At 34.5% G+C, this 26,082-nt stretch overlaps 1 protein-coding gene across 1 annotated transcript; it reads left to right on the top strand.

Moving 5' to 3' along the window:
* The first annotated feature begins 95 nt into the window (after nucleotides 1-95).
* On the top strand, nucleotides 96-25,935 carry LOC132545235 (CXXC-type zinc finger protein 1-like). The gene is made up of 17 exons (XM_060208911.1): nucleotides 96-166; nucleotides 755-824; nucleotides 5,500-5,654; nucleotides 7,168-7,268; nucleotides 7,465-7,583; nucleotides 8,530-8,619; nucleotides 9,050-9,118; nucleotides 9,593-9,616; nucleotides 13,175-13,260; nucleotides 19,609-19,696; nucleotides 20,115-20,204; nucleotides 20,699-20,874; nucleotides 21,045-21,252; nucleotides 21,650-21,757; nucleotides 21,981-22,124; nucleotides 22,527-22,679; nucleotides 23,422-25,935. The coding sequence occupies exons 2-17, from the start codon at nucleotides 822-824 to the stop codon at nucleotides 23,563-23,565; spliced, it is 1,758 nt and encodes a 585-aa protein (XP_060064894.1). The 5' UTR covers nucleotides 96-166; nucleotides 755-821; the 3' UTR covers nucleotides 23,566-25,935.
* Nucleotides 25,936-26,082: the final 147 nt, after the last annotated feature.

Below are 26,082 nucleotides of genomic sequence, written 5' to 3'. Positions count from 1 at the left end.
ACTTGTGAAAATGGCTGGGTACAGACCGGTTTCAACTACTTCCGGGCTATAACACAAGAAGTAGTGACGTAGTACACATCGTCCTTATGCTTTGCCTTCACTCCACAAAGCTACTGTACGAAAACGATTTATATGTAGAAGATAAACAACAGAAGTAGATATTAAGGTAGGTAAGAAAATAGAGATGAGATCATCGATGATAAACAACTTCTTGGGCATTTCATAAGCCAAAATGTTGGTCAAAGTTGTCATTGTGCATGATAAGGCGTTACATTTTTAGTAAGTTGAGTTTGTTGCTAAAATTACAGTTTTACTCAAACATGTTAAATTTCATTTTTAATCAGAAGAAGTATTCATGCATACATTGTGAATGAACAGTTCAAAGGTTGAAGGTATTGGTCAACAGCAGGAATGTTAACATATACATTTTGTCGGAGAATGTTAGCACGAGCTTGTCTGAAGGAGTACCCATGGAACATAATGATCAAGGGATCAGACAGTTTACTAATCTCAAAACTTTGTGCACATATCATATACACATGTCCCTTTTACTATATCAGAGATTATGTCCATCATATTTGATCTGTTACCACGGAAACAATTTTTTGGTGTTTTCATACAGAGAGCTGTGAGCGGTAATGTTATATATACCTTTGGTACTTTTGTTTATTTAATTTTTCATAGAACACTCATGTGAAATTTATATTGTTTGTTTGTTAATTTTTTTTAAAGAGTTAATTTCTGTATTTTCCAGTTATGCTGTAAATTTTTCAAAGTGCACAACTCCTGCTAGACAACCTGTGAAATTTCAAACGGCAAAAATGGTAAGTACATATATATAATGATATATATGGTGGCATGATTTTTTATGTAGTCTTTTAACTTACCATAAACTGATTCAATTTTGAATTTTTGATATTCACATGTAAAGTGAGTCTATTTGGTCAATATGCAGTGTTCAGTATGGCCCCCGACACTCAACTGACAGAGCATATGCTGTCTGTGCTCAAATTGCAGTGAATTATTTTTGAGACAGCTAGATTTGATTTAGGTCTGTTGCGTGACAGGAATGTCTTTTCCCTGTTTTTACATATATTACACACATATATTTATTTACTGCGTTTCAAATTACCATACAATGTACATCTGTAGAATAGTATTAAATTAGATACCTCTGTCCCAGCTATTAGTTTTGATATATGAATAAAGTCATAGATGGTTTCAAGATGTGCTGCATTTAATTATCTAAATGTTAAGGAATGTACATTTTATCATTTCTGGTGCATTTCTACATCTTCAGCTTATATAATGCTATATTTGTCCAACATCACCTATAACTATAGAATATGTACCACAGAAAATTATCAAATTATCAAAATATAGTTATTTTTCTGAATTATCATTATTACATTGAAAATTATACAAATTTCAAATGTTAAAAAACAGTTCAGTGTATAATTAATGATTGATGATATCACCAATTGATTGTAGTGATATCACTATAATGAAGTTATATAACATTTTCTGTCATTGTACATGCACAGGATATATACAGGATATTTAATGGTTTCCCTTATAATATGTATATTTCATGAGTATCACAGAATATCTATAATTGTCTGACGTAGAATATCGTCAAAATATCAAATATATTTATCCGTGACTTAAAAATGTAGATATATTCTGTGGTACTCATGAAAAGTATGTATTTAATGAGAAATCATTAGATTTTCTTTTTAATGCATTTTTAATTGGAAAAAAGAGGGGGTGGGGGTGGGGGACTTTCCTGGGCTATAACTGCAAAACTTTCAAAATTTCACAAAACTTGGTGGTTGGTACCCCAGTTGTGCCTTTTTTTCATTTTTTATATATTTTTTTTCTGATACCATGGAAACAGCCAAAAAACACAAAATTTGTTTTTACTTTCCTTTCCAGGCTACAACTTCCAAACCATTCCACTTAATTCTACAAAACTTTCTGTATATATTAGGGTAGTGCTCTAGTTAAATTTTTTTCTGTTGCTGTGGAAACAGATAACCCTCATCACAAAATTCAGTTTTTCTAGACCAGTGTTCTGAAACCATTCAAGATAATTACCCAATACTTATTTTGCTATGGGGAAGATCTCCGTTTAAATATTTTTCTGTTACCAAGGAAATATATAAGCTAAATCATAAAGTGAAGTTTTTCAAACCAGGTTTCTTTAACCGTCCAAGGTAATAACCCAGTAGTCGAAATTTTGTTCCGGCACCAAGCTTGTGCTCTAGTAGAAGTTCTCCATTTCAATACTTTGCATGGAACAATTAGAAATAACAAATAGAAATAAAACTTGTTATGATATTAACATATATATATATATCTTTCTTTTAAACAGGGGAGCAGGGGATAATGTCATGCTTTGTGTTATCTTGTTGTTGTGTCGTTAATTAGGTTTAGATGAATTGGCTTTATCTTCAATGTTGCTTGCTGGTTTTTGGTTTTAGAATGAGAGTTATGTCATGGTTCCTTGTTTAAAACTATACAGCTATGGCACTGGGAATTTGTTAACTCTTTACTCCACAATACATATAAATAACCTATCAATAATCCAGTGTACTTGACAAAAAAAGTGTGGTAGTTTCAACAGAATGGCGACTTTTAGACAAGCAGACAACATGATTTGGATCAAGTAACCTGTATTAGTATAGATAGGCTTAGTTTATTTTTATCTTGAATCATTTCCTATTTCAGTTAGCATTTTATGGGACAGCAGGAGTATTGTGGGGGACTTATCAACAGTCCCTCGTTAATTAGCTTATTTGTCAATATTTGTATACTGCTGTTACAAGTACAGCTTATTTGTTAGACACTGTGATCTAGTGATATGATGTTAGACTAATCATTGAAGGGTCATTAGTTCAGCACAAAAAACATATTGTGTCCACTTGACAAGAGACTTGACTGTTACCAATTGATGTAGCTGTAAGTTAAATATTTGAGTACATGGGCAGTGCTAGAAATGTTGTGTTACTTTAATTGCTAAGTGTTAGATAGCACAGATTGGAAGCTTCAGCTGTATACTTGCCAGGTAGTTCAGAAAGATAACCCAGAATATTTTTAGCCTATGTTCAGTGTAGACTAAGCCATCTTAAACAGATCAAGCTGATCTTAAAACAAGTCTGCTTTTCTATTCCATAGCCTTACAACTTAAAGTAGGACAGTTGTAGCTCAGTTCAAGTTCAAGTTATACATATATCTGTAGCTAAAAGTATCAAAAATATGTGAATGAAATTGTTATTTAGAGTTTAATCAGGTCTTTAAGACAGCAAAATTGTTGTGATACAGTGGTATTTAAAAAACCTCAAATTATGATTATAACAGGATACTTTTAACACTGGCTTATGAAAACATCAGTCTTCAAGTCAGTACTCTCACTTATGTCATTGGCTCATGGACACCATTGAGATGTTACCTTGGATACATGAGGACGGCTATTAGCCTTGATAATTAACAAAGTGAAATTAGTTGTTATATCTTTTACTGAATTATAAATATTCATTTGTTTTTCAATTTGCTTTAAATACATTCAAATAATAGAGCATTTGTCAGAAAAAAATCAGTAATTTATGACCTTTGTTTTAAGGATGTTGCATATGAACATACATTCTTATGGACTGGTCATGTATAGCAAGCCTAAACTGTGTGAAGTATCAGAGTAGGTTACAACTTTTTCTCTGTTATTTCAGAGATTCGATTTAAAATCAAATAATGACTATTGAACCCTATTTATGTATATTTAGGGTCCAGACCAATATTTAACCATATTTCGGCATATGTATGTCACAATAGACCTCCTATCTGTACATGTATACTGGAAAACAATTAATTTTCGTGGGGGATTTATCTTTGTTATATTCTTGGGTGTATTTTAAATGTATGAATTTATATGTCTAGAAAAGCAAATAGATAAAAGTTGATATGGATTAAAACAGAGTTTACGAGCAAGATTTAACAATGAAATCAAGTGCCAAAGAAAATGTATTTTTTGAGAAAACCACAAAATATGAACCTCATGAAAATGTATGATTTCAGAGTAACTTAAGATGTATATGATATAATAGCCAAGTTATCAAAGTTATTTGTTATATCATTTATACTACTATTATGAGCAGTTTTTACCAACCCAGACATGTTATTCTGTGATAAATGCACTGCATATGCAAGCAATGGTGATACAGGTCTGATGGGCCTTTTCCTTGTGGTAAACCATATTGCTGATTAGGCTGTAGCTACGTGTGGTCTTGCATGTGAGTTACCCTGGCTAGTCTGAAGTGTACATTGATTTTGACCACACACTTAATGTATATAAGACAGAACTCTTGAGCTACAGGACAGATCACAACTGCTGATAGCAACTATTATCAAATGATAATAAGTTACAAGTGGACATTATTTATAGAATTGTATATTTGGAGACTCATTACACATGTGTCTGGCAGTGGTGTGGTTTACTAATATAGGAAGTGTGTAGAAATACAAATTACTTAATCAACACATGTTGCTGAATCAGAGTGAAAGTGGAAGTAAGTCTGTCGTTTTATATTATATTTACAGGTGGTTAGGGGTAACATTTTACTGGAATGTGGATTTAATGACATAACACAAGTTAGGTGATATGTTAGATGATATGTACAGGACAAAGTTTGTGTATGTGTTAACAGGAAAGGGTGAATGAGGAATATAACAGCTTAAGATTAAAATTACCTTTGCTGAAAGATATTACACGTAATTGTGGTTAGATATCATCTGTTTATATAGTAAATTTTACCATATTCTGCCTTGTAAGTGCACTGTGTGTATAAAGCAAAAAAGGAGTGCACTCAATACCTTTGGGAGAGGAAAACTAAATGAAGGTGTGCTTATCAGGCCAAAAATAAGGATATTGTGAGTTGTGAGTTCTCATTGATACCCAGCTGGAATTTCCCTGTTAAGATAAGATAAGGACTGTTAAAGTCAACATCCACATTCTATATAGAATTATATAAAGTACAACGTTTTGTCAAAAATAAGTTACTGTATTTTATCCTACAAATAAACCAAAGTGCTAACATATTACTAATAACTGGAAGCCGGGAGGGGAGGGGGGGGGGTTGGGTGTTGGAGGTAGGGGGATGGGTCCATGGCCTATCACAGGACATCGAAATGACAGTGCTACTTATTAAAAAAGGCCAATGTATATGGATGGATGGATTATCAGAATTGAAATCATGGCCAAATTAATCAATTTTAGCCTTAAACTAACTACCTGCACTATGTATATAATGGAAAAGGAAACTGATGCATATTAGATTTTAGATAACAGTTTTACATAATTATATACTAATTAGTAAATGTTATATGCTATTAGGTACATATAGCATCTTTATCTTTTTATATTTTTTTATGTTATGTGGATACAGTATGTTATGTCTGGGAAAGCGTTTATGCTTCCATAATGTACTCTATTTGTTTTACCTACAGTCAGACGGAATAGCCAACCAGTTCCTGTTACCAGAGCGTCAGGCAAAAGTGAACCAGCTCATTAGAAGGATGGACCATACAGAAGGCCCAAGGGAACATGTTGCTGAAGCGCAATACTGTATTTGTCGGTCCACAGACTGCAGTCGTTTCATGATGTAAGTTATAAAATGTATACAACTGTCGCTCAACTTTGGTCAGTTAGAAAGACAAAACCTTCCATGATGTCAATGATATTGTACATATCTGTCTATTTGATAGTGTGGCAGAGATAAGTTCTCTCTCAAGCTAGAAGGTGAGTAGAATTAACACAATCAAGTTGGTGTGATGATATATGCATACCAAAGAGCCAGCTCATAATCTCTTTTCTGCACTGTATCTTCCGAATTGTAAGCAGCAGTTTTTTCCTTGATTATTAGGTGTGTAGTTTATATGTGAACAAAAAAAAGAAATTGCAGAACGAAAAAAAAAAAGAAGTGTATCGTCTGGACATTGCTTCCAAACCGTTTTGTATTTCGGAACAGACATTTTGTCGAGGTGTTTCATATGCACTATTGATCTACGTGGCCTCACGCCCTGATAATTTTGGTTGCTGTAACATGTCTCGCCTCCAGATAGAATGAAAAATAGTGATTTAAACCAAAGCTACCAGATTAGGCAGGGGCTTATTGTATTTCTTAACTGCTTGAAGGAATGTGAAGCACACTTATTGATGTTTTTCATAATTTCAGATATTCTGGCATAGGGAGATTGGGAGATTACCTTGTTAGGTATCATGGAGACTATATATGATGTTACAAAGTTGTATTTATATTGACAGAGGCTATAACAACTGCAAGGAGTGGTGTCATGGTGACTGTATATGTGTCATGGTGACTGTATATGTGTCATGGTGACTGTATATGTGTCATGCTGACTGTATATGTGTCATGGTGACTGTATATGTGTCATGCTGACTGTATATGTGTCATGGTGACTGTATATGTGTCATGGTGACTGTATATGTGTCATGGTGACTGTATATGTGTCATGGTGACTGTATATGTGTCATGGTGACTGTATGTGTCATGGTGACTGTATATGTGTCATGGTGACTGTATATGTGTCATGGTGACTGTGTATGTGTCATGGTGACTGTGTATGTGTCATGGTGACCGTATATGTGTCATGGTGACCGTATATGTGTCATGGTGACTGTATATGTGTCATGGTGACTGTATGTATCATATGTGTCATGGTGACTGTATATGTGTCATGGTGACTGTATATGTGTCATGGTGACTGTATATGTGTCATGGTGACTGTATATGTGTCATGGTGACTGTATATGTGTCATGGTGACTGTATGTATCATGGTGACTGTATATGTGTCATGGTGACTGTATATGTGTCATGGTGACTGTATATGTGTCATGGTGACTGTATGTATCATGGTGACTGTATATGTGTCATGGTGACTGTATATGTGTCATGGTGACTGTATATGTGTCATGGTGACTGTATGTGTCATGGTGACTGTATATGTGTCATGGTGACTGTATGTGTCATGGTGACTGTATATGTGTCATGGTGACTGTATATGTGTCATGGTGACTGTATATGTGTCATGGTGACTGTATATGTGTCATGGTGACTGTATATGGTATGACAAAGTTGTATTTATATTGACAGAGGCTGTGACAACTGCGAGGAGTGGTACCATGGTGACTGTATTGGAGTCACACAGTTAGATGCCAGGTCTATCAAACAATTCTTCTGTGACATGTGTAGAGGTAAGTAGAGAGTGAAGATTCTCACTGATCTGAGATGGTGTCCAAAACACTAATGTTATAATTTTGTAATATGCTGGAATCCGAAATCATCAAGAGTTCACACAACTGGGTGAGTCAAAAATTGTTTAATCTTAATCAGGTTTTAAATACTTAAGTATAAACTTGTTATGTTTATAGATTGATTTCTTAATTTCAGAACAAAACCCCAGTCTTGATATCAAGTATAAATCAAAAAAGAAGAACAAAGATAGATTCACTTCCCATCCTGTCAGTGAGAGAGAGGGTCTTAGACAGGAATGGAAATACAACGAAAAGGTAATTAATGTCTTAACCAATGGCACTTATTAGTGCTAAGGTGATAGGTGGGTAGGGACAAGAGATTGTACTTATGAAGGGGAGCCAAGTGATGAGAGTGTGGAAGGGGATAGAAGTGATTAGAGTGAGGAAATGGTGAAAGGGATTAGGGACGAGATGACAAATGATGTAATGAGATAATGGAGACAAGTGATGTGATTAAGGAATTTATGACAACTGAGAGGGATTGGGAAAGGGGTGACAAGTGATGATGGAGCTAATGAAAAGGCGACATTGTTGGAGTGGTGAAGGGAAGACAATTGACAGGCAGAGGAAGTAGATGGGTGGTGTTGGGGGGATGGGGGGAGGGGAGGGGTAGGTCAAGTGAAAATGGTGACAAGTGATGAGGTTACAGAGGGGAAACATGTAATTGGAAGGACAAAGAGGGGAGACTTGTGATGGCTGAAGATTGGAAGACAAGGGAGTAAAGTTGGATGGGGAAAGGCATTTTGAAAATTTGATAGAGGTTAGAAAGTGTGTAACAATTGAAAGGGACTGGGAAAGAGGGTCAAAAGATGGTATGTGAAAGTGGTATTGGATAGTGAAAAGGATATTGAAAGCTTGATAGAGGTTGAATAGTTGAATAGTGGTTAAGTGATGGAGCTTTTGGAAGAACAACAATATGCTATAAATGGCACTGAGATAGAAGAGGAGTGACAGATGATGGGACAGGGAAGGGGAGACAAATGATAGCACTGAGAAAGGGGAAGTAAGTAATTGGACATTGCAAGAAGTGACATTTAATGGGACTAAGGAAGTTGAGCCAAGTGATGGGATAAAGGAGTTATATTGGATAGGGAAAGGGATTTTGAAATGATTTTTAAATGTGTAAAAGTGAGAGCTTTGGTACACATTTAAGTCTCATGGCTTTTTCTGTAAAATAATGCTGTATTTGTCATCTGCACAGGAAAAATCAAGAAAAAAATCCTCAAGGCGATGTGGAGAATGTAAAGCATGTCATCGCACAGAAGACTGTGGAAGATGTGATTTCTGTAAGGTGAGACTTTTACCTGTTCTGTGTTTCATTACCAGCATACACAGTATTATGTATAAAAGGCTGTCACCTTTGCATTGGCAAAACACTGAAAGCCGTTGGTGAGACAAAACCTAGCAATAGTGAGGTACACAAGAAACTGTCAACAACATGTAACATAAAGGCACAAAACAACAAAGAAAAGTACTTACAACCCATTGCTTTTTACCTGAATGGACTTGTATCGAGTTTCCTTTGTAAGGCATGTTTCTTATATACATGTAATATATAGAAATACATTGGTGTTTCATACACATGTTAAGAGAGTTTAGAACTGTCTGTTGTAACTATACTGTGTCTGAAAACGCCTTATTGACCAGAACTTATTTGTTCAGATTCAGAAAACTGTCACACAAATTAAATGAGTTACATAACAATGCTTTTTCTCTTACAGGATATGAGAAAATTTGGTGGTCCAAATAAAATACGTCAAAAATGCAGGCTGCGACAGTGCCTGAATTTCGTAAGTATTTTATGAAATATTCTTCTTCTGCATTGATCGTTTAGCAAATTTCTTTTGTCTGTTGTTTTCATTTATATGAATGGCAAATTTTAAATGTACCCTTTGATTAAAGTTTTGTTTTGCAATAGTTTGTGTTGGACACAGAAGGCCAAGATTTTGGTCAGGAATGGAGATATATTTATAATATCAATGAGGTGTCTGTTTTCCCAACTTTAAAGTCTGATAATCCCTGACTGAAAAATTTATAAAACACATTTCGAGCCTTTCAGTATCATCATAATATACAGTGTATTATATAAATGAATTAACCAATGTTGGCACATGTATCTGTAGTATCAAACTATGAATTTAATGGTGCTGCATATCAGAAATTACTAATCCACATCAAATAATATAGACTTTGTAACTATGACATTTTCAACTAATTTTGAATTATGGCATATTTGTAACAAGAAAAATTATTGTTTTTTACAGTGCCGTTTTCGTAAGAATCAAGGGGTAAGCGTTTCATGTTAGGTTGTGCTTCTATTGTGTGCATTAGAAGTGATTACTTAAACAGATTACATGTGTCTCATCTTGATATCAAATGATCGTCCCCATACGTCCTGAGGTCATTAGTCTGACAGATTACATGTGTCTCATCTTGATATCAAATGATTGTCCCCATACGTCCTGAGGTCATTAGTCTGACTGATTACATGTGTCTCATCTTGATATCAAATTATAGTCCCTGATGTTGATGAGGATATTACTCTGACAGATAACAAGTGTCTCATCTTGATATCAAATTATCATCCCCTATGCTCCTGAGGTCATTACTCTGACAGATTACATGTGTCTCATCTTGATATCAAATGATCATCCCCATACATCCTGAGGTCATTAGTCTGACAGATTACATGTGTCTCATCTTGATATCAAATTATAGTCCCTGATGTTTAATGAGGTCATAACTCTGACAGATTACATGTGTCTCATCTTGATATCAAATTATCGTCCCCTACGCTCCTGAGGTCATTACTCTGACAGATTATATGTGTCTCATCTTGATATCAAATGCTCAGTCCTGGATGTTAACAAGGTCATTAGTTTGACAGATTACATGTGTCTCATCTTGATATGGAATTATAGTCCCTGATGTTGATGAGGATATTACTCGGACAGATTACATGTGTCTCATCTTGATATCAAATGATCATCCGCTATGCTCATGAGGTCATTACTGACAGATTACATGTGTTTCATCTTGATATCAAATGATCATCCGCTACGCTCATGAGGTCATTACTGACAGATTACATGTGTTTCATCTTGATATCAAATGATCGTCACCGATGTTAATGAGATTAATATTCAAACAGATTATGTGTGTCTCATCTTGATATCATGCAATTGTCCCCATTGTAAATGAGGTCTGTAAATCTTGTGTATATGTTTGACAGGGTTTCATACACTTGTTTTAAGTCAATTAGTATTGAACCAAAATTATTTCTATAGCCAATTTATGTTCAAAATGATTGTTAAAAATACTGTAGATGGAAGAGAAGTATTTGAAAGAAACTCGAGTATCATTTATTGCTATAATTTGATGATAAAATGTAGATGTAAACTTTTCAATTAATTTTGCACCTCACATAGCAATATTTTATATGTACGTCAGTGTTTTATGACACACATCTTAGAATATGTAAAACTTTCAATTTCTGTGTGACGTTTTGTGGATAATATTTCTCCAATATTTTGAATTAAAGTTTTATTTTTTTTGGAATAATGAGGAAATTATTACATATAATTTATAACAATTTTTAATAATGATAAAACCGATAAATTGAAATATACCAGCGCTGTAAATATTAATGATAGTAAGAAGTAATGAGGAATTAAAATATACAAACACTGTAAAAAAGGAGTGACTAGTGAGAAGTATAACTCTAAGGCGTATGCCTTAGAGCTATGAAGGTAGGGATATCCTGGAAACTGGAGCTTCTGTGTGATTTAAGTGTTTTTACTTGGTTGATGGCTGACATATTATTTCCTAATACTTTAGGCGATTCCATATGTTATGATTGTTGACTTCCTTTATGCATGTATGATTATATGTGTCTTTTGTTAACAAGGTGAATGTAGCTATTTACTTCATAAATTTTCTGACATTTATTGAAATATATTAAAATTGCATCATGTAAAAATTACACTAGATATGTAAAGAGATAAAGAACACTCATTCAATTTAATCGGTGGGCCAATACACTGAAAAATGATGTCTAATTAGCATCACCCCTTTGTTAAAGCACTTTAGCTAGTTTTAATTTGTTTTTTGACAGGAGAGTAAGTTGTCAGAGTTCTTCTTTTTCTCAATGGAAATTGATAACCTTTTCACTAATAGTTTTACAAAAAAAAAAAAAACTATATACTGTTAGTATTTGTGAAATGCTATGTTGTTATTACTAGCTATCATACTTCTTTCTCATTGTTGGTCTTAGTAATCAGAAATCCACTCAACACAGTTATTTCCCTTTAGATTATCTCCCCTATCTAAGTCCTTCCAATACTCTTCTTGTTTGTAACTTCAGACTATAGGTACTATAGCTAGTTATTGTAAATTTTGTGATTTTGTATTAATCTTTTGTGTCCTCTGTTGACTAATATAATGTTTCAAGTATATAAATTTTAAGATTATATACATATCAAAATGCATTTTTAATTTGAGAGCTGATATTTTGAGATACTGTTTAAACAAAAAAGATAAACTGTTTTGAAATATTTTCATTACACTTACATGGTAGGAATAATACTATTCAATTCTGATGCATTTTATTTTTATTTGTTTATCTAATTACAAGTTTCATCACACACATATTAAAAAGTGCACTGCTGTTTGATTTTGATGTATTATGCATTTGAAATTTGAATAAGTATAAATTTATTGTGTTATAACACAATTCAATCCCATGTACATAGGAGAAAGAAAATATTCAGACCTTTGAATTTTAGTTGACTATCATTCTGGAATGAGTTATTAAGTTTTAAAGTTGGAGATGTTTTCAATTTGAAGACAATACCTTTGTATAGCTAATATTTCCATCGTACCTGTGGTTTGTACAGGAGAAAACTCCTAAATTAAGAGGGCATCATGAGGCTTGTGGTAAAATGTCTCCTCTAAGGTATCCTTGTAATACCAAATCTAAATCCTTCATGTTGCCACAACTTACATACACATTTTGTGTCAGATGACAGGATCCCAAACTTTCTGATACTGTTAAGGATGATATTGTTTAAGGGTTCTGATTTTTCAATATTTTCTAGGATGGAATAAACTATCAAAAATAACAAAAACATTGAAAGTGAAAGTTAAAATAAAAGCTTTAGAGAGATAATTTGGAAGTAGAAACTCTAGATACTGTGAAAATAAATATTATAGATATTTTGAAAGTAAACATTAAAGAGAGATATCTTGAATGTTAAAGTTATAGAGAGATACTTTGAAAAGAAAAGTTATTACAATATACATTGAATGTGAAAGTTGAAGGTTTATTGAATGTAAATGTTAAAGAGAAGTACATTGAAAGTTGAAGTTGAGAAATACATTGAAAATGATGGTTATAGTTATAAAAATATTTAAACTATTTACAATAATTTTTCAACTTTTACCTGGTGGTTTTAAACAACTGTGGTAAAGCAGCCGGGACAACTCTGTTTTATTTTGGACATGACATTTATAGTAATTTAAGTATAATTAGAATTCTATAAGTCTTTATTTGGACCAAAATGTATAATTCAATGTGTAATTACTTAAATAACATGAAAAGTATGCAGTTAAGGAACATCATATTTCAGGAAATAGATTTATATATGTTGATAAAACTTCCAGATCTTATTTATTTGTACTGTGCTTTGTGTTGTGAACATTATATTGAAAGAAATAAAGTTTATATTAAATAAATATATTAAATAAATAGGTTGTTTGTGCAGATGTAATTGATTTGTATAAAAGCATACTCATCTACAATGTGGAAGAAGTAATGTTTAATAATTGACTTGTGTTTTGTGGAACAGGGTTTGAATATGTCTGCAAAGAAACCTGAAAAATCTCAACGTACTGTAACATCAGAAACAGAATCCATGAGGACAAGCTTTTCTGGGTAGGTATTGTCACCAAATCTGCAGAACAATACTATGCTTCTCTGGGTAGGTATTGTCACAATATCTTTAGAATAATACCATGCTTTTCTGGGTTAATATTGTCACCAGTTCTATAGAATAATACAAACCACTATGATTACCGGTAGATGCGATTAAGAAAAAGATGAAACTTGATAATCAATTACCAGTCTCAGTCAATTATCTAGTCATTTTCCTTCCCTAATCCAGTCAGTGTTCATTGCCAGTAAATAGTTAAGTCCCCTTTCAATGCTAGTAAATAATCCAGTCATTTCTCATTTCTTGTAGATAATCCAGTCACTTTTCTTTACCAGTAGATAATCCAATGACCTATCATTTCCAAGTAGATTATCCAGTCACCTTTCATTTCCATGTAGATAATCCAGTCACCTTTCATTTCCATGTAGATAATCTAGTCACTTTTCATTGCCAGTAGATAATATGGTCACTTTTCATTTCCATGTAGATTATCTAGTCTCCTTTCATTACCAATAGATAATTCAATCATATCTCATCCCTAATAGTCACCTTACATTCTAAGGAAACAACTCGGTCACCTTTCATATCCTAGTAGATAATCCAGCCACCTTTCATTGCCAGTAGATAATCAGTCACACCTAATTCCTAATAGATAATCCAGCCACCTTTCATTGCCAGTAGATAATCAGTCACACCTAATTCCTAATAGATAATCCAGCCACCTTTCATTGCCAGTAGATAATCAGTCACACCTAATTCCTAATAGATAATCCAGCCACCTTTCATTGCCAGTAGATAATCAGTCACACCTAATTCCTAATAGATAATCCAGCCACCTTTCATTGCCAGTAGATAATCAGTCACACCTAATTCCTAATAGATAATCCAGCCACCTTTCATTGCCAGTAGATAATCAGTCACACCTAATTCCTAATAGATAATCCAGCCACCTTTCATTGCCAGTAGATAATCAGTCACACCTAATTCCTAATAGATAATCCAGCCACCTTTCATTGCCAGTAGATAATCAGTCACACCTAATTCCTAATAGATAATCCAGCCACCTTACATTGTCAGTAGATAATCAGTCACACCTAATTCCTAATAGATAATCCAGCCACCTTTCATTGCCAGTAGATAATCAGTCACACCTAATTCCTAATAGATAATCCAGCCACCTTACATTGTCAGTAGATAATCAGTCACACCTAATTCCTAATAGATAATCCAGCCACCTTTCATTGTCAGTAGATAATCAGTCACACCTAATTCCTAATAGATAATCCAGTCACCTTTCATTGCCAATAGATAATCAGTCACACCTAATTCCTAATAGATAATCCAGTCACCTTTCATTGCCAGTAGATAATCAGTCACACCTAATTCCTAATAGATAATCCAGTCACCTTACATTGCCAGTAGATAATCAGTCACACCTAATTCCTAATAGATAATCCAGCCACCTTTCATTGCCAGTAGATAATCAGTCACACCTAATTCCTAATAGATAATCCAGTCACCTTTCATTGCCAGTAGATAATCAGTCACACCTAATTCCTAATAGATAATCCAGCCACCTTACATTGTCAGTAGATAATCCAGCCACCTTACATTGCCAGTAGATAATCAGTCACACCTAATTCCTAATAGATAATCCAGCCACCTTACATTGTCAGTAGATAATCCAGCCACCTTACATTGTCAGTAGATAATCAGTCACACCTAATTCCTAATAGATAATCCAGCCACCTTACATTGCCAGTAGATAATCAGTCACACCAAATTCCTTATAGATAATCCAGCCACCTTACATTGTCAGTAGATAATCAGTCACACCTAATTCCTAATAGATAATCCAGCCACCTTACATTGTCAGTAGATAATCCAGCCACCTTACATTGCCAGTAGATAATCAGTCACACCTAATTCCTAATAGATAATCCAGCCACCTTTCATTGCCAGTAGATAATCAGTCACACCTAATTCCTAATAGATAATCCAGCCACCTTTCATTGTCAGTAGATAATCCAGCCACCTTACATTGTCAGTAGATAATACAGCCACCTTTCAATGCCAGTAGATAATCAGTCACACCTAATTCCTAATAGATAATCCAGCCACCTTACATTGCCAGTAGATAATCAGTCACACCTAATTCCTAATAGATAATCCAGCCACCTTTCATTGCCAGTAGATAATCAGTCACACCTAATTCCTAATAGATAATACAGCCACCTTTCATTGCCAGTAGATAATCAGTCACACCTAATTCCTAATAGATAATCCAGTCACCTTTCATTGCCAGTAGATAATCAGTCACACCTAATTCCTAATAGATAATCCAGTCACCTTACATTGCCAGTAGATAATCAGTCACACCTAATTCCTAATAGATAATCCAGCCACCTTTCATTGCCAGTAGATAATCAGTCACACCTAATTCCTAATAGATAATCCAGTCACCTTTCATTGCCAGTAGATAATCAGTCACACCTAATTCCTAATAGATAATCCAGCCACCTTACATTGTCAGTAGATAATCCAGCCACCTTACATTGCCAGTAGATAATCAGTCACACCTAATTCCTAATAGATAATCCAGCCACCTTACATTGTCAGTAGATAATCCAGCCACCTTACATTGTCAGTAGATAATCAGTCACACCTAATTCCTAATAGATAATCCAGCCACCTTACATTGCCAGTAGATAATCAGTCACACCTAATTCCTTATAGATAATCCAGCCACCTTACATTGTCAGTAGATAATCAGTCACACCTAATTCCTAATAGATAATCCAGCCACCTTACATTGTCAGTAGATAATCCAGCCACCTTACATTGCCAGTAGATAATCAGTCACACCTAATTCCTAATAGATAATCCAGCCACCTTTCATTGCCAGTAGATAATCAGTCACACCTAATTCCTAATAGATAATCCAGCCACCTTTCATTGTCAGTAGATAATCCAGCCACCTTACATTGTCAGTAGATAATACAGCCACCTTTCAATGCCAGTAGATAATCAGTCACACCTAATTCCTAATAGATAATCCAGCCACCTTACATTGCCAGTAGATAATCAGTCACACCTAATTCCTAATAGATAATCCAGCCACCTTTCATTGCCAGTAGATAATCAGTCACACCTAATTCCTAATAGATAATACAGCCACCTTTCATTGCCAGTAGATAATCAGTCACACCTAATTCCTAATAGATAATCCAGCCACCTTACATTGTCAGTAGATAATCAGTCACACCTAATTCCTAATAGATAATCCAGCCACCTTTCATTGCCAGTAGATAATCAGTCACACCTAATTCCTAATAGATAATCCAGCCACCTTACATTGTCAGTAGATAATCAGTCACACCTAATTCCTAATAGATAATCCAGCCACCTTTCATTGTCAGTAGATAATCAGTCACACCTAATTCCTAATAGATAATCCAGTCACCTTTCATTGCCAATAGATAATCAGTCACATCTAATTCCTAATAGATAATCCAGTCACCTTTCATTGCCAGTAGATAATCAGTCACACCTAATTCCTAATAGATAATCCAGTCACCTTACATTGCCAGTAGATAATCAGTCACACCTAATTCCTAATAGATAATCCAGCCACCTTTCATTGCCAGTAGATAATCAGTCACACCTGATTCCTAATAGATAATCCAGTCACCTTTCATTGCCAGTAGATAATCAGTCACACCTAATTCCTAATAGATAATCCAGCCACCTTACATTGTCAGTAGATAATCCAGCCACCTTACATTGCCAGTAGATAATCAGTCACACCTAATTCCTAATAGATAATCCAGCCACCTTACATTGTCAGTAGATAATCCAGCCACCTTACATTGTCAGTAGATAATCAGTCACACCTAATTCCTAATAGATAATCCAGCCACCTTACATTGCCAGTAGATAATCAGTCACACCAAATTCCTTATAGATAATCCAGCCACCTTACATTGTCAGTAGATAATCAGTCACACCTAATTCCTAATAGATAATCCAGCCACCTTACATTGTCAGTAGATAATCCAGCCACCTTACATTGCCAGTAGATAATCAGTCACACCTAATTCCTAATAGATAATCCAGCCACCTTTCATTGCCAGTAGATAATCAGTCACACCTAATTCCTAATAGATAATCCAGCCACCTTTCATTGTCAGTAGATAATCCAGCCACCTTACATTGTCAGTAGATAATACAGCCACCTTTCAATGCCAGTAGATAATCAGTCACACCTAATTCCTAATAGATAATCCAGCCACCTTACATTGCCAGTAGATAATCAGTCACACCTAATTCCTAATAGATAATCCAGCCACCTTACATTGTCAGTAGATAATCCAGCCACCTTACATTGCCAGTAGATAATCAGTCACACCTAATTCCTAATAGATAATCCAGCCACCTTTCATTGCCAGTAGATAATCAGTCACACCTAATTCCTAATAGATAATCCAGCCACCTCACATTGTCAGTAGATAATCCAGCCACCTTACATTGTCAGTAGATAATACAGCCACCTTTCATTGCCAGTAGATAATCAGTCACACCTAATTCCTAATAGATAATACAGCCACCTTTCATTGCCAGTAGATTATCAGTCACACCTAATTCCTAATAGATAATCCAGCCACCTTTCATTGTCAGTAGATAATACAGCCACCTTTCATTGCCAGTAGATAATCAGTCACACCTAATTCTTAATAGATAATCCAGCCACCTTACATTGTCAGTAGATAATCAGTCACACCTAATTCCTAATAGATAATCCAGCCACCTCACATTGTCAGTAGATAATCCAGCCACCTTACATTGTCAGTAGATAATACAGCCACCTTTCATTGCCAGTAGATAATCAGTCACACCTAATTCCTAATAGATAATCCAGCCACCTCACATTGTCAGTAGATAATCCAGCCACCTTACATTGTCAGTAGATAATCAGTCACACCTAATTCCTAATAGATAATCCAGCCACCTTTCATTGCCAGTAGATAATCAGTCACACCTAATTCCTAATAGATAATCCAGCCACCTTACATTGTCAGTAGATAATCCAACCACCTTACATTGCCAGTAGATAATCAGTCACACCTAATTCCTAATAGATAATCCAGCCACCTTACATTGTCAGTAGATAATCAGTCACACCTAATTCCTAATAGATAATCCAGCCACCTTACATTGCCAGTAGATAATCAGTCACACCTAATTCCTAATAGATAATCCAGCCACCTTACATTGTCAGTAGATAATCAGTCACACCTAATTCTTAATAGATAATCCAGCCACCTTACATTGTCAGTAGATAATCAGTCACACCTAATTCCTAATAGATAATCCAGACACCTCACATTGTCAGTAGATAATCCAGCCACCTTACATTGTCAGTAGATAATACAGCCACCTTTCATTGCCAGTAGATAATCAGTCACACCTAATTCCTAATAGATAATCCAGCCACCTCACATTGCCAGTAGATAATCAGTACACCTAATTCCTAATAGATAATCCAGCCACCTTACATTGTCAGTAGATAATCAGTCACACCTAATTCCTAATAGATAATCCAGCCACCTTTCATTGCCAGTAGATAATCAGTCACACCTAATTCCTAATAGATAATACAGCCACCTTTCATTGCCAGTAGATAATCAGTCACACCTAATTCCTAATAGATAATCCAGCCACCTTACATTGTCAGTAGATAATCCAGCCACCTTACATTGCCAGTAGATAATCAGTCACACCTAATTCCTAATAGATAATCCAGCCACCTTACATTGCCAGTAGATAATCAGTCACACCTAATTCCTAATAGATAATCCAGCCACCTTACATTGCCAGTAGATAATCAGTCACACCTAATTCCTAATAGATAATCCAGCCACCTTACATTGCCAGTAGATAATCAGTCACACCTAATTCCTAATAGATAATCCAGCCACCTTTCATTGCCAGTAGATAATCAGTCACACCTAATTCCTAATAGATAATCCAGCCACCTTTCATTGCCAGTAGATAATCAGTCACACCTAATTCCTAATAGATAATCCAGCCACCTTACATTGTCAGTAGATAATCAGTCACACCTAATTCCTAATAGATAATCCAGCCACCTTACATTGTCAGTAGATAATCCAGCCACCTTACATTGCCAGTAGATAATCAGTCACACCTAATTCCTAATAGATAATCCAGCCACCTTACATTGTCAGTAGATAATCAGTCACACCTAATTCCTAATAGTTAATCCAGCCACCTTACATTCAATCATCTTTCATTTCCAAGTAGATTATCCAGTGCTTCTTATATTTCAGACGTTTTTCAGAAGATGATGATGATGATGATGATTTCATGGATTTTGAAGATGGTGGAGCCTCCGAAAATATTGAAAAACCTACAAAGGTGAATCATTATTTGGCATTTTTGTGCATAAATTGCACTTCAAAGCAGTAACTGACATGCTGCTTAATTTCTTTATTTCCTTGGAATCACAAGTGTGACAATCTTGGTTTTTATTGTGCCGTTATACCTAGTATATAATGTGAACAATTAATGTGTTGAAAGTACATCTTATTCAGTAACCTTCACTTTCCTAATTTGGATAGAGGGAATGTCATCCCTAAGAAACAACAGAAAAATGAAAATATTGATTTGATTAATACAATTCTGATGATTGTTAAAATATATATACCAGGTATATATATATGATTATTTGTTTTAGTTTTGAAAGATATTACATAATAATACATACACATTAAGCATGACACACTAATACATTATTTACATTATTTATATTTCTCGTGACTTATTTGAATTTTAGACAAAGCCAGGGAGGAAAAGGAGCGAATCAGGATCACCACGGAAGAAAAAGAAAGAAAGCAATAAACATTCACCTACAAAGAAAAAACAGGTTAGAAAAACATTCAGAAAAATCAGCTCCATTTAATCCATCAAAAGGAAATTTTGTAGACATGTGGAATGGGTTTTGGTATAAAGTATATTGATTATAGATTTATTTTGATTTAGTTGTTTACATAGGAAAAAAGCATGTCAAATCCTCTATACACCAAGGAAAATACTGTCAACTAATTCAACATCGGTATTTCTTCATCAGTCCTGAATTTGAACCAGTCTACATATGGACCAAGAGGAACCTAAATACAAAACATAAAGACTTAATTTATTGCTTCTTTCAAAAGACAGCAATTCTGTAAATATGAGAAAGATTAATTCATTGCTTCTTGTAAAAGACAGCAGTTAAAAGAATTGTTTAAGAATGGACGCACAAACAGATGATGGACAACTAGTGCAGGGTTATTCAGTGGACCATATGCTAATCTGATGGTGGATGGCTATTGATGTCTTAATATATGACATTGACATTGGTATGTGTTTCTGTTATAGAAATTAAAAGATAAGGCAGGTTCAGAAAGGAAAAAGAAGCGTGGAGGAGAGGTAGATGATATGCGAGAGGTAGAAGATGAAGAACCACGTCAGTGTTTTGGACCAGGATGTATTGAACCTGCTCAAGCAAACTCTAAATACTGTTCAGAGGAGTGTGGAATGAAACTTGCCAAAAAGTATGTCTAATAAAACCAAGTCCAGTCTCCAATGTGTGTAAAATTGCTCATCAGATATTTCATATGAATCAATTATTGCTGAGAACTTATTCCATATAAATAATTATTTGGCTCTGTGAAACAGTTTCTCTAAAGTGTGAATTTTCCCTTCATTATCTTTCATTTTTCAGCCGTATCTATGAACTCTTGCCTCCGAAGATCCAACAGTGGCAGAGCACACCTTGTGTTACGGAAGAAAACAACAAGAAAGCACTGGAGAAAATTCGTCGTCAGCAACTAGAGGCACGACATAAACTAGGGGAGCTTGATCTGAGACATCAGGAGCTGGACGCTCTCCTAGAGAGAGTCAAACACGCTGTAATAGCCCCAGACCAGGAGGTATGATCATACACCAAAAGCCATTATCAGTATTGATTCAATTATATCTGTAACTATAGCATCTTGTTTGGTCTGTCATCTTTAAAAGTGATGTGTAATTTTAAATACTGTTAATTGATATATTTTAGGGGTTATCTAATTTTTGCGTTGAAAATATTGCACTGAAGTAAGATCACGCTAAGTTCAGTTTTTATATATTTTTTATATACAGCAGTTACTGTGGATGTGCTAATTCCTAATTGCGCTAACTTGCCAGAAGTAAAATGTGCTGTAATTTAATTGTACAAACTTATCACTTTATTGAAAATTCCGTAACTTTTTAAAAGGGAAGAACATCAATCTAGATTTCATTTGTTTTATACAATTCATTATAGAGGAAAGATAATTGATTTTACAGGAGAAGGAACCAGAGGATGATACTGAATACAGCATGTACTGTGTTACGTGTGGTGCTGAACTCAACCAGAAGGGGGCCCTGAGACACATGGAAAAATGCTTTGCAAAGGTATGACTCAATAGTACTACTGTATATACCAGACATCTGTTGGGCTGTTCATGTTTGTCCATGATGCTGACCAAACCTTTCACTGTGATTACAGGCACTAGGATCTCTGACATCTCTTGCAGTATAATGTTTACATTCCTTTTTTTCAGTTTCACTGTTAATTTAAGATATCCATCATTTGCTGAAGTCTTAATGCTACTTTTTGTTTTCTTTTTGTTTTCAGTTTGAGGCACAGACATCGTTCGGCTCCATTTACAAAACAAGGATTGAAGGAAACTCAATGTTTTGTGACTACTATAACACTCAGCAAAAAGTTTATTGTAAACGGCTGAAAGTCCTCTGTCCTGAACACACTAAGGAACCAAAGGTAACTATTGTATACAGACGAGCTTGGAGATGGAAACAAATACGACCTGTATTTGGATAACCTAGATCAGTGTATAATGTGTTAAAGCAATTAAGAAACGAAATGGCTTTTCAGAGTAGGTTCATGTGATTTTTACGACAGACTTTTTACATTTTTTTGTGACAAGGAGCATTTTCATACAAACATATAAGGATTGAAGGTTAATTAGTGACAAATTTGAAGTGTATATAATATGTTAAAGAACAATTCAGTAGATTACATACATGTATGTACCTCAATCTGAAAAGTAATTCTTGATAATTTTGAAACTGAATATCTAGGGTTAAAAGAATCTGGAAGCAAAGATATGTTCTCATGGTCTTGTATAGCTCTGTGATGTAATGGAAGATGTTAACATTATAGGTGGGACCAGATGAGGTGTGTGGCTGTCCACTGGTTGTTAATGTATTTGAGGAGACTGGAGAATACTGCAGGGCTCCTAAACGAAAATGTAACAAACATGTTGTGTGGGAGAAACTACGACGGGCTGAGATAGACATGGAAAGGGTCAGACAGGTATGAATGGGGTACAGACCGGGTTGTAGAAAGGTGACATACAGTACACAGAGAGACTTTTACCTCAGGTTAATGGTCACTCATTTTAAACTTTTGTCAATATCAAGAAAATAAAGAGTTAAAGTAAGCAGAAATATGTGTAAAAGCACGCTTAACTTTGAAAAGCTAAAAAAATATTTTTTAAATTTTTTTTTATTTGTGTATAAACTATTGATCCTGACTAGGAGGGAAAGGTCTTTACAATTGATTTCAAGCATGTAATATTGAATATTATGTAAATTAAATTTGCACATTCACCTAGATATTTTGAAATAAGTTTCAATCAAATTTCATGAAGCTTCCTCATTTTTTTTCCATGACCAATTTCTCTCTATACTCTTTCATGCTTGTGGCCACACATTCAAGATCAACAGTATTATGTATACCTGTTGATGAGAAAGTTTGTCTGTTCCCGCTTTCATTCTCAAGTTAGATTGCAAACAAATTTCACAAAAAGAAGTGTTCCCATATAAATTTATCCAAAGCGTTTCAAGATTAAAATTGTAGAAATATTCTTGAATTAATCACTTAGTTTTCAGTTTCACACCATAGCCCACACTTCTTGTTTGGGACAATAGACATGTGAGTTTATCATAAATAGTATAGCTAAGGATTGGAATTATTGTGTGAGGTTCTCATGAAAATGAGGAATTTATCATTACAACATATCATTTACTTTTCATCTTTTATATTTGGTCTGCAGTGGATGGAATTGGATGACTTGTTTGAGCAAGAGCGCAACATCCGTGTGTCGATGGCGAACCGTGTGGGAGTACTGGGCCTCATGTTACATCAGACATTGGATCATGACCCACTCAACCCCATTAAACCTCCCGAAATGAACTGATCCCATCTCGGTTTCATTTCAGCCTTTGTAATGAATGGACTGTGTTCATTTAGATATGCTGCACATCAACTTCAACAGGTCTGTGACAGACTGAAAGATATTACAAAATTTCTGCATTTATAGCTGATACCTCCATGGTTCAGGTGTAACAGCCCACAGAAAGAACATACTTCCAGGGATTTTGTTGAATTGTTTACCAAGTATCAACATGTGAAATTCCTTACCTCTGTTAAATTCCTGACATTTTTTTCTTTTGTTTTATAAGGATATTCTCGTTTTTTATCGCTAACAAAGGCTATAAAAATGGGAGTTATATCACAGTTAAGAACAATCATCACAAAATTTTCAGTTGGTACAGCTTTGATATTGTAAGAGTCTGGAAACTTGCTACAACAGAATCTTAAAAAATTGTTCTTGTTTATCTTTTTTTTTTTTGAAAACTTTGCGTATAAATGTTGCTGGAGAGTATGATTGTCTCATTGTAATGTTTACTTAAAAGTCAAAATTCAAACCACTATAATGATTATCTGCCCAGGTAATAACAGATGCTTTACCATGAGGAGAAGTCGGAAAAGCTGAATTTTTTTGACAAAAATTCATAGCTGAATGTGCATATTGCATAATCAGTCAAGATCATGGGTAGTATTTGAGAAAATCATTCTAATCCATGTTCAAACAAACAAGGAGAGATCATGGCTACATCAGTGTCACAGTAGAGTTAATGTATCAAGTTATATCAGTAGTGGTGTATGTACTGACTTCATTTCACCTTTATAATATGCTGCATAATTATTTATGTTTTTTCAGTTATGTTAGGGTAATTGTGCATTAACTATATAGTACGAATAAATACTGATTTGGAAAAGCAAAGACTTGTTTGTATAATTTAGTATTTAAAACATCAGGAATCACCAAACACTAGTCTTGTCATTGTTCTGTCAGAGGATTTACTTCCACACTACCATACCTAATGTGACCAGTATGTATACAAGGTTTGTGAGTTCATTCAGTGCGAGAGTTAATTGGTGCCAGTAAGACATTTTGTATGAGCTAACTGAGGTATGTTGGAGTTTGTGTGTGTCAGTTAGTCAGTTCATATATCATCTTTAACACTCAAGGGAGTATGCTTACTATCTCTCTCTGCATTCCTTGAACATTTCCTGGTAAAATTGAAGGCACAAATGAAATTATTTGATTGGTCTAAGAGTACATTCCAGAAGAAAAGAAACTGACCAATCATAGACTGGCACAATCCTTTGAAGAATACAAAGGAGTGACATCAAACTCTAAAAAGCTAGTAAAACATGCCATTATGCAATCTCAAGATTTTTCTCATCTTATACACAAGGTGTCACACATGGAGTCTTCAATTTTAGCCCTGAAATGTTCCAGGGGTATAGAGAGTGATAGTGAATGTAACCCTTTAGAGTATCCAGGATGTTTATATATTTGTTTGTATGTATTTGTATGCATTTTATTGAAGGGCATCATTTCTGGAGTTGAAATGTTACCACCAAGTTTCATTGTTAAAAGTGCTAGTGTGAATTTCAGCTGCTTGAATGTTGCTTTTCTATAACTTTCCTTGATGTCATGAATATGTGAGTATATGTCTAGTGTTTATTTGTGTAAATGTCTATTTATTTGTTGACTTTGTTTTATAGTATAATGAGAATTTTTAATGTGTTCAATATTATTTGTTATGAATTGGGCTACTGTTGATGGTACAACTTCCTTTGTAAAACGGTACCAGTGTGATTTTATTTCATACAACTGATAATTTCTGAGCCTTCAGACTCAAACTCATTCAGAAAAAAAACATGTATATTAACTGCAAGTCAACTTCTGTTTAGATAATTAAGATCTGTTTGGGTAAATACGTACAAGTTCTGGATTGATTAATGATTTGTTTCCTTTCTTTAGAGAAAGTGAATGGATTATTTAAATACAGACACAGGTGGCTGTAAAACACAGTAGGCCTACCCCGTGGCCTATGATTATCAAATACATACAGATGGGGTTTCTTTGAATGTCCAGTGCATTTACGTGGTACATCAATCAGAATATTCTAAATAAGAGGTGCATTTGCCTCCTAACTTTTCATCAGATTGATGTTTTTAAAAATATTTTGACAAAATGTTTTGTGAACATAGGTCAACATATAATTTTTAAAATTTGTGTGAATCTTGATAAATTGGGATGATGTTTTATTTCTGTCAAAGGGTAGCTAATAATGTGAGATACAGCTATATCTCATTGCCATGATACATGAAACATGTATAATGAATGTCAGTATTTGTTATGATGTACAAAATGTAGATATTTGTATATAATTGTGGAAGCACATTGATTTGTATATAAAGGAGAAGAGATATGAGGATTCTGTAAATAAATATGTTTTAAGACATTTTAAAATTTGTTGTCAGTTTTTTCCATGTCATCTAAAATGACGTCTATGAACTGAAGGATAAATTAACCTATGCCGACATTAATGTTATTTGGTTAGGTAAAATACTATAA

Source organism: Ylistrum balloti, unplaced genomic scaffold, assembly GCF_031769215.1.
Source record: "Ylistrum balloti isolate Yb309-2 unplaced genomic scaffold, AGI_CSIRO_Ybal_v1 Utg369832, whole genome shotgun sequence".
In the NCBI taxonomy this organism is placed as follows: Eukaryota; Metazoa; Mollusca; class Bivalvia; order Pectinida; family Pectinidae; genus Ylistrum; species Ylistrum balloti.
Note: the sequence above shows the minus strand (reverse complement) of the source record. Positions and strands in the feature narration are given on the sequence as shown.

Bases quoted from the DNA above. Each gene is read 5' to 3' on its own strand.
- LOC132545235 (XM_060208911.1), top strand. The intron at 19,697-20,114 runs GTGAATCATTAT...TTTGAATTTTAG, and splicing joins ATATTGAAAAACCTACAAAG to ACAAAGCCAGGGAGGAAAAG. The intron at 20,205-20,698 runs GTTAGAAAAACA...TTTCTGTTATAG, and splicing joins CACCTACAAAGAAAAAACAG to AAATTAAAAGATAAGGCAGG.